This window comes from Microtus oregoni, unplaced genomic scaffold, assembly GCF_018167655.1.
Source record: "Microtus oregoni isolate MIOR12 unplaced genomic scaffold, Mior012 000012F_ref0000307, whole genome shotgun sequence".
In the NCBI taxonomy this organism is placed as follows: Eukaryota; Metazoa; Chordata; class Mammalia; order Rodentia; family Cricetidae; genus Microtus; species Microtus oregoni.
In genome coordinates this window covers 52,062,104-52,072,063 of record NW_024543071.1, presented here as the reverse complement: position 1 = coordinate 52,072,063, position 9,960 = coordinate 52,062,104, and the positions used below count along the sequence as shown (strand labels likewise).

The window sequence follows — 9,960 nt, the reverse complement described above, 5'->3', positions numbered from 1 at the left end:
CTTACTAGATTTCAAGTCACACAGTAAGGACCTGCCCCCATCTTGCTCCTCTATCTATAATCAGTGAGACTGTACTCACTGCAAGCTCATGTGGGAAGCAGGCATTCCCATTGTTCAAATGTCAGTACTGAGGCTAACGGAGGCTCAGGAACTCGCCAGGTCACAGAACCGACCATGACCTGAGGCACAGCCTGTCTTGCTTCTTAGGTTTGATCTTAGACTGAGCATGACCAGGAAGGAAAAAATAAGGAGGGGACTTTATTTAACATATCTGGGAGGGGAAGGAAGGAAGGTGGCTTCATTTGGTGATGGTGTTCCTGCAGGGGGAAGAGAGCAAAGGGGTGTGAGACTGGAGAGAAGGTATGCAGTGCCCCACCCCGCCACCAGGCCCTCTACTCACGCATTCATGCTCTTGCCACTGCCACTGAGCACGATGTATGGTGTCTTCTGGGCCTTCTGCTTCTCCTGGAGCAGTGCCACAGTGCCCAGGGGCGTATCACTGGAGCTCATCTTTTTCAGGAGCTGCGGAGCCAGAGTAAAGTCAGCACAGGGGTGCAGACAGAATATCCTACAGCAGCCAAAATGCAGAGCCCCCCACCTCCAGAGACCCACCGCCTCCTCATCCAGCTTCTTCATCCGCCGCTCAGTCTTCATCTTGCCTGAACCCTTCCCGTGGAAGCGGTGGGACAGTTGCCGGAAGGCCTGAGGATACAAAACACACAGGAACATCAGAAATGCCAGGCCAGGACACCAGAGACACACGCATCCACTAGGAGCTTTGCAACAGCAACTGCGAGTGCTGATTCCCCCAACCCAGGATTAGGCTCAAGTGTTAGGAAGAGAAGAGATGGGACAAGGACCTAGATCTGGGTATCATACGTGGGTTGTGTGCAACCCGGGTGCTAGGAATATAGGGTGAGACCTGTCTCTAGGAGCTGGGGCTGAGCCCAGCAAACGTGGAGCTAACATACATGATAGGGATGGGAGTCAGAAGCCTGGATACCGCCCCAAGGATGAACACCCTCAGGCTGGGGGCTTTGGGTACAGCAGGCAGCATGGGTGTCAAATCTTCCCAAGAGCCGTGGAAACAGCTGTGCTGTGCCCACCAAAGATAGCAATAGAAGCAAGGTTCTATCACCTCACTAGGTCCCCAACTGGTAGGCAGTCAGGCCCCCGGAATGTTTTTGCTCTTTCACTCTTTGGGCTTTGGGGGAGCCTACAATTCAGCTCCCAAATAAATCACACCCAGAGGCTTATTCTTTTTGCTGGTCTTGAACTCACAGAGATCCACCTGCCTCTGCTTCCCAAGTGCTGGAATTAAAGGTGTCTGCCACCACCACCAGGCCAGAGGCTTATTCTTAGTTATGAATGCCCAGCCTTAGCTTGGCTTGTTTCTTGCCAGTTTTTCTTAAATTATCCCATCTACTTTGGCCTTTGGGCTTTTATCTTTCTCTATTCCTGTATACCTTTTTTTCCTTCTTACTCTGTACTGGGCTGCGTAGCTAGATGGCTGACCCCTGAAGTTCTCTTCCCCTCATTCCCATATCCCTTTCTCCCAGATTTCACTTCATATTTATCCTGTGTGCCTACCAGCCCTGTCTAGTCCTCTCTCCTGCCTCGCTATGGGCCTCAGCTCTTTATTAGAGCATTGAGTGTTTTTTAGGCAAAGTACCACAGTTTCACAGAGTTAAACAAATGCAACAGAAACAAGAGTAACACACCTTAAAATAATATTCCCCAACACTGGAGTGTTGCCCTGCCTTGCTGGGGGTGAGGGTGTTTTTGGCTCCATCCTGACCTAGTCACCCTTGACGTGGCCCTGTCTTCACGGCACCCTGCTCACCTCCTTGGGAGTCAGTTTCCTGCCCGTCTCGTCCACGTACTCAATCTTAACATCAGGCTTGTAGCCGTCCTTCTCCTTGAAGTCCTGGGTGAAGCCCCTGTACTCCTCCCGCCGGCTGTACTTATCATCGATGGCCCTAGACCCAGGCAGAGGGGTGCCATGTGAGCTGCCTGCTGTCTACTGCGTGTTCAGAGCAGCCCAGCTTTGTGTCACAGACATGCTCACATCTGCCCCACTTCCTGCCCTCACTGCCACACTCACATCTTATCCTCGATGCAGTACACGGCTGAGGGCAGTGACTTATTGGGAGCCTTCACCCGGGCCACCTTTTGCACTGTGGTCTCCAGAAGCCCTGAGGACAGAGAAGTTGTGATACCCAGGAGGCCTACGCCTCAGGCAGACATAGCCAAGACAGCCTGAGTAAAGCAGGCCCCGGGGCCTCAGCTCACATGAGTGCTAACATCTCTCAGAGCCTTGCTCAGCATGTGAACATGTCACGTCTGGTTTACAGACCAAGAAAACAGACGTGAGAGACCGTCACCTCCCCAAGGAAACTGCAGAGCTGGGGTCTAGACCCTAGAGTATTGTCTAGCCCAGCGCACTTCTTCAAGGATCAGAGCCTTTAAGGCACAGAAGAGGAACAGGTGGTCCTACCCTGGACCACAGGCAAACCGAGGCTCAGGAGCTGGAGAGCTACTCAAAGCACTTAGTCTGAGAGGAAGAGGTAGCAGTGCAGACCCAAGGACATCATGCTGCAGCCATTGGCACCCACCCAGCCCTTCCCTACCATAGCACCCGACTGCCAAGGCTCCTAGCCTGAACCCACACCTTTGTTCTGACACAGGAGCAGGGCAGCAGCCAGCCCTCTGTTCACGATGGGTTCCTCATCCAGGATGGTGGTAGAAGAAGCGGAGAACTAGAGAGAGGAGAAATGTGGGGTAGAGGAACAGCCACCCCCACCAGGCCAGGCTATTATGACACCAGTTTTAACCAGCTGGCTCTTGGAGGTTTAGTGCCCTCCCCACAGGGGTGGAAGCTCTGGGACACTGGACAATGAGCCCGGGTCCCCACAGCCATGCCCCATCAGTGCTCACATCCTGTTGCTGCTTCTCCTCATCAAGGTTGACGGTGCTCCAGCCGATGTTCTCTTCCCCATCTGATTCAGAGCCACCATTGGCCGAGCGCTCTTCATCCCTTTCGAAGTCCTGGGACCAGAAGTTAGGGTCAGGAAGTTAGGGCAGCCCTAGCCCTCTCCTGCGACCTTTGAGCACTGGAGCAGAAGCTACCACTTTAAAGACACCAGGCCAGGGGAACAGCGGGACCCACCATGAGTTCCTCCTGCTCTTCCCGGTTGCCAGCCAACCCATAGGTGGGGATCTCCCCTAGCGTGCGGCAGAATTCAGAAGTGGCATTGAACACGATGGCCCCCTTCCGCTCAGGGTCCTCTTCCTCCTCCCAGCCACGCTGGCGAGACTCCAACTTCTTCACAATCTCCACCACCTGGGGGAGGGAGTGGCTGTGGGCAGACCCCAAGTTTCTGGGGTGATACCACATAGACTCAAGAGCCCACAGATCCTCCCTGGTGGCAATAACCCAGCTATTTCCACACACACACAATGGATCTTCTAACAGGGCTCCATGTCCCCTCTGGTTTCTGCAGACTTACTCTGTGCAAACGCAGCAATGGTTCCCTACAACCTAAGGAATCTACCACACTGGAGTTACCAAATCAAGAAACCTGGTCCTAACCAGATGTTACAAACACAGGAGACTCCTGAGGGAATGTGGGTGGCAGGCTCACATGCTCACAGGGAAAGGCCCCAAACCACACACATCAGCTTCCATGCTCAGCCTCACCTTCTCGCCGCTGTCTCGAAGCTGCTGTAGTTGCTGCAGCTGCCGCAGACGCCGCCCCTTCTCCAGCTGCTTCTGCAGCTCCAGCTCTGCTTCATCTTCTTCCAGCACCTCTGGGGACCCTGATGGAAGAGCTCCCCCATCCTCTGGTGGAAACATGGAGGACACCTGCTCACACCACCTCCTTGGCCCACAGACCCACCCCACTCCCTGCTAGCCAAACTCGAACCTTCATCACTGATATCCATGTTCTCTACTCTAGTATCATCTGATGGTGGGGGCTGGGCCACAGGGTCCTTCTCATCCTCCAGGGCCTCCTCCTCCACCTCAGGAACCCGACGCCGACCCCGGCCCCGAAGCCTAGGAGAACGGCACAGTTCAGTGAATGGTGTTCCCTAGGCTGGCCCAGCCCTCATACCCGCCACTGTGCAGAAGCACACCTGGATCCAAAGTCCCCATCCTGAGTCTGGTCCCCGAGAGGCAGTAAGTCATCTGCCCGCATTACAACTTCCTTCTCCTTCTTTCGGATTTTCTTCACCCTCCGCTTGGTCTTTTTGAAGGTTACCTTCAGAGAGGAGCACAGAGTAGTGGGATGGAGTCCTGGACACCACTACCTCCATTTTCCTATCACTCCTCACAGCAAGCCTCCAAAGACGGCTGCTGGCATCATCAGTCCACATGGGTGCCCAGGCTGTGAAGTGACTCACGCAAGGAACAAGCTGCTTTGGGGACAGAACTGGAACATAAACACAGGCCCACTGGCTCAGTGGTCCCTATTCATCAACACTAGCACTTCCGTGGGCTGCCATTCACTGCTCACCAGGAACCAAGTGCTATGCCAACACTCAGTTTCCCTCCCAAGATCATGTTGGCAGTGTATGACAAGAGGAGGAGAGAGAGAGACTCACCATCTCTTCAGGACTGAGATACTCAGAGGCAAGCCGGGGCCCTACAGAGCTCAGAGACTGAGCCTGCAGTCGTAGCTTAGCCCGGATCTCTTCCAGCTCGCGCTCCCTTAGTCCATCAGCCATGCCACCCTGCTCCAAACGGAAGGAATGTGGCCGCTCGCCCTCCAGCTCCTCATCGTATTTGGCCAGGATAGAGCGGGGCTTTTGCTGCAAGACAAGAGGGTGGCTGGGATCTAGGGTAACTCTTGGGAAGCCATGGAATTGTGGCTTTCTTAGCACCACACACCATCCGCCCCAGCTTCTGCCCCACAGGCAAACCTGTGCCAAATCATCCACACTCTCATCTTCTGCATAGGGCAGGTAGTCGGGCTTCTTCTTCCGCAGCTCCACATTCTTGTCTGCCCGCTCCTTGTCCACCATGTTCACATTCACCAGCACGTCCTCTCCCTCCTGCAGAACTCCTGAAACAGCACAGACGGCACAGTTCCCACCGCCCCAGCTTAACAGTGCCCACACCCCACATGGAGTAACCAGCTCAGCTCACCTTTGTCCTTTAAGGTGAGGACCACAGTCTCCCCTTCTCGAAAGGAATCGATAGCATGTTCCACAGTGAGGCCCTGCAAATCCCGGGCACTATACAAGTCCTACAGGCAAAGAACCAACCAAGTCAAAAGCCATAAGCCACCCAACCCTGGGATGCCCACATCAAGGCCAGCATCCACCAGAAAGTCTCTGGATGCTGCAGCTTCACCTGTCGCCTCTGCTCAAACTCCTCCTCCACTAGAGTGCTCACACCAAACTCTTGGTCCATCTCCTCCAGCAGCTTGGCCTGTGGGGAAAGGAAGGATGACCAGTAACCTCAACTCAGTGACCAAAAGGCACCCAGGACCCTAACAAGCTGCTGCACAGAAGGACAGGCTTTGCAGTGAAACTGGAGAACCCAAGTCCCTGAGCACAGCCCACCCCTGGCCACGCCCCCACACCGCCAGGGGTTCTCACCCGCTTCTCAGCCAGGTCCTTCTCCTTCTGAAGCTGCCGGCTCCTCTCGATCCAGGCTGCAGTGTCATCCAGCCAGGGGTCATCCTCCCCGAGAGTCTTTATTTTCCTGAGGTGGGAGGACACTTAGGATGGAACCCAAACGTGTTCTCCCAGTCTGACCCAGGGGCAAGGAAGCAAAGAGAGTCTTCCTGCTTGGCCAGAAAACCCTCACCCCAATTTTTGGTTCAGCAACCGCTTTTCCTTGGCAGCTGCCAGCTTCTCCCGTAGTTCTTCACGCTGTCGCAAGGCCATGGGGTTGATGACATCAGCTGCCACGGGCTCCTCCTTGGTGCCCGCCTCTGGAAGGGGGGCCCAGACGTGAGGCTATGCTTGCCCATGGCTGGTGGGGAGAGGAGGGAGCCACTCACCCTGCCCCTTCCAGCCCAGGGGCCAGAAGGGGCCAAGAGAGGGGAAGAACTTTCACCTCCCTATTCCTATCTCATCCCTTGTCCCCCTGTCACTCCACATAGTGTGACAGGAACCTCCCCTCTATGCCTTCCAAAGCTGCTCAGATCTTTTCCTGTCAGTTTGGTTTTTGGTGAGCATGCTTATTTTTATAAAAGCAAACCAACACCACTTAGACAGCCTACAGCAACTGTGCATGTCCCTTAGCCTGCCTAAAGCCAGGGTGAAGGTACCAAGACCACACAAGAAAAACATATCTCAGATTCCCCACTAAGACACAAAGGACAAGTCTTGGCCCTCTGACAAAACATACGGAAGGCTACTAAATGAAGTTGCCTCTGCATGCTAAGCCCCACTTCCTTCCCACTTAGATGCCCCAGTTCAGCCCGACACTCACCTTTCTTGACAGCATTGACCTCCAAGGGTTTCAGCCCCAACTTTGCACGGAGTTTACTGAAGACAAGAGACAGAAATATTAGGGTCTACCTGAGAAATGGGTAGCAAGTGCATTTATGGATAGGCAGGAGGTGAAAACAAGGCAAGAATGAGTGTCCCTAGGGAGACAAGCAGAGGCCCTAATCCCAGCAGCCTAAGGCGTGAAGACACAGGCTTCCAGATCAGGGAATGCCTAATTGGGGAAGGCCCTCCTTCCTCTTGGGTCTCAGTTTCCTCCACCGTAGCTCCCACGCTGGCTAACTGACTCATGCGGCTACCCCAACTCTAACTGGCTCCATTTGCAGTGCAAGGGTTTCTGTAGGTGACAGTGCCGGGTGTACCCGCTCTCAGAGGAAAACCAGACAGCACACGGGCTACTTACTTGGTCTCCTCGATGCTAAGTGATGAGGCATCTCCAGAGCTAGTTTTGGAGCTGACAGCTAGAACAATAAGGAGGATGGCTTAAGGGACCCATGAACATGGGACCAAGAAGCAACACCAAGGGCTCCAGCTGCAAGGTCGAAGACAAGGGCCCTTCACCAGCACCTGGGTAGATGACACCAGAAAACAGCAGCCTTCTTTCCCCAGATCCCCAGCAGCTGCTACCCTGTCTAGCAACACTGCCTCTTCCCTTTCTTTCTGACCCAAGTGGTTCAACCCTCTGCATCCTTCACTGCCCCTCCAAACCTCTGTACTCTACCTTCAGCCTCCACTGTCCCCTCTGCTCTTGTTCTCAGGAAATTCTATCAAAAGATCAAGCATCAGCTCCATGAAGCCGTGTTCAATTACAGACAGAATGAGAACTCCACCTTGAACTGCACAGCTCTCTCTGCTCACAGCAGCATGTGCAGTCAAGGAATACTGACTAGGGTGCCTTCCAGGTCAGATGTTGCAGACACAGGTAAATAAGCCCTCTGGACTTGCTCTACCACCCCACCAACAGGAGGGAACTTCAACAAACATCACACAGAGGAAGATGCCACCAAGACATCCAAGTCCCCTACCCCTCACTTCTTGCAGCTCATCTCCTGTTCTTTAAACCTAACAGGGCCTTCCTCCTCCACCTAGGCTCCGGATCCCATATTCTATATGGACTCGGGAAGTCCCAAATCTCCCTTTTTCCAATTAGATTATTTTCAAAAAGTTTCAATTTGGGGCTGGAGAGATGGCTCAGTGGATAACAGTACTTGAGGTTCTTACAGAGGATCCAGGTCTAGTTCCCAGAATCTATATGGCAGTTCACAACCTAACTCAGTTCAGGGGACCTAATGCCCTCTTGTGACCTCCATAAGCACCAAGTATGCACGAGGTACAGATCCACACATGATGGTTTAAAAGGTTTTTGTTTAATGCCCTGTGGTGTGTGGCGCTGTTAATCACTCAATCTTTTCAGCAATTATCTCTTTGCACAGGTCCTACGACCCAGCTTAGTTTTCCTCCCATTTGGCTACTCTTTATTTTTTAAGTATGATCCTTTCCCCACAACTGAGCTACTGGTATTTATCAAGTCCTATTTCTGACCCTAGTTCCCCCTCCACACATTCGAGGGCACTTCTTTGCTTTCCTGAATACACTCTGATCCAAATTCATTCTATCCCGCTTCAACTGCAGGTTTTCCCATGTGCACCAACCACAAAGCTCTCAGAAACTGTGCCATTCTCCCTTGCTTCAAATCTGCTAACCTTCTAAATGCAATTTCAACAGACGACCACACACAATTCAGCAGGCCGATGAGGTCAAAACTCAAGGGGACATTCCCTAATCCTCATCCCTCCCATCCTCGGTCCAGGCACTAAATTTAGTTCATTCCACGTCCTAAACACCTATATCAATCTGTCCACTCCTCTCTACCCCGCAGCATGGAGAAACATGCATACTCACTATAATCCTCACCTGGCTGGGCTGACCTCCCTCATCTCTCAGTCTCTACTATTTGTGACAAGCTTTCAGTTCAGTGATCCTTTTAATCATACAAAGTAAATCAACTCACTTCCCTACTCAAACCCTCGGCTCCCTGCCATCTTCACAAAGCGCAAATTTCTCAACAGTGTTTACAGCATAGGGTCCTTGGTGTTCAGACCCAGACGTATCTTACTGCTTCACGACGCTACCACAAGCCCAACACATTCGCCCACGGTCAGGTTTCCCTTGCCGCTGTGCATGCTCGTATCTCATGCACCCACCCAACACAGAAGACACAAATCTTCACGAAGCTTAACATGGGGAGTCAGTCTTTAATCCCCAACAACCAGAGGGAGTCTTTAGCACGAAAGGCAGAAGGCCCTCGGGGTCACCCTGCACCCTCCGTCCCGGGCACCCCAAGACCCTGCCCCGCCCCGCCCTCACCGGCCTCGTAGCCGTCATCGCGTTTCTCCCGCTTCACGCGCCGCTCCGAGGGCTCCGCTTGACTTCGTTCGCGACCGTGGGCGCCGCCGCGGGCCTCGGCTTCGGCCCCGCGCCTCCCGCTCCCGCGCTCGCCCCCACGCTCGCGGCTCCGCTTCCGTCGTTCGCCGCCGCTGCTGCCGCCGCCGCTGCTCCGGTGCTTATGTTTCTTATGCTCTCGATGCCGCGGCGGCTGCTCGGTGGCGCTCCCGGTACCGGCCGCCGCCGTCGTGCCGGCCGCCTCCTTCTCTCCGCGGTGCTTCTTTGACGACCCCATGATTAGCGCGTCGGTCTGGAGCCGGGCCGCCACCCGAGCCCAGGCGACGCAAAATGGGAACACTTCCGGGTCGCGCGGCTGCCGCCGACCTGTTGCCGGAAACTAAGAGCGGCTGCTTCCGGGGCCCGCCTTGGAACCTCCTAAGACGGCGCGTTCCCGGCTGCCAGGTATTGGTCTCTGCGCTTGTGCACTTGCCGAGGCTCCGGAACCGCTTCCTCTCTGTCGTGCTACCCCCGTGTTCTGTACCTCTAAGTCTCCGTGGGCGGCCCCTCTCCAGGATTGTCCTTCTAGTAGGCTCCGGGGCCGAGGTTGCATCCGGTGCTGGAAGATACCTCATGTTATCTTCATAAAGAAACCAGCTCCGAAGGCCCAGCCTTGCAACCCTAATAAACTAGTATTGCCAGCGAGCACTGCTGTCGTCCTTCGTTCCCTGGATTGCTGGTGGATTGGGCCTTTTTAACCTGCTCTCTGGACTGCTAAGGAACGCTCTATGAATTTGTGCCTGTGAACCCCACGAAACTGAGTGGGTTTTTTTTTTTTTTTTTTTTTTTTTCGAGACAGGGTTTCTCCGTAGCTTTTGGTTCCTGTCCTGGAACTAGCTCTTGTAGACCAGGCTGGCCTCGAACTCACAGAGATCCGCCTGCCTCTGCCTCCCGAGTGCTGGGATTAAAGGCGTGCGCCACCACCGCCCGGCCTGAGTGGGGTTTTGTTGTTGTTGCTTTGTTTCTAGTTTTTATTTTTCGTTTTTAAAGATTTATTGTGTACACCGTGTTCTGTCTGCATGTTTACCTGCAGGCCAGAAGAGGGCACCAGATCTC

The 9,960-nt window shown here is 53.9% G+C and overlaps 1 protein-coding gene across 1 annotated transcript; it reads right to left on the bottom strand.

Moving 5' to 3' along the window:
• Positions 1-238: 238 nt before the first annotated feature.
• Positions 239-9,207, bottom strand: Sart1 (spliceosome associated factor 1, recruiter of U4/U6.U5 tri-snRNP). Its single transcript, XM_041660760.1, has 20 exons — positions 8,830-9,207; positions 6,866-6,923; positions 6,446-6,501; positions 5,816-5,942; positions 5,605-5,710; positions 5,357-5,434; positions 5,150-5,249; positions 4,924-5,066; positions 4,606-4,812; positions 4,138-4,262; positions 3,927-4,057; positions 3,701-3,843; positions 3,170-3,343; positions 2,938-3,048; positions 2,672-2,759; positions 2,105-2,195; positions 1,844-1,979; positions 613-702; positions 401-522; positions 239-317 (listed from the first exon to the last, which is right to left on the bottom strand). The coding sequence occupies exons 1-20, from the start codon at positions 9,140-9,142 to the stop codon at positions 299-301; spliced, it is 2,418 nt and encodes an 805-aa protein (XP_041516694.1). The 5' UTR covers positions 9,143-9,207; the 3' UTR covers positions 239-298.
• Positions 9,208-9,960: the final 753 nt, after the last annotated feature.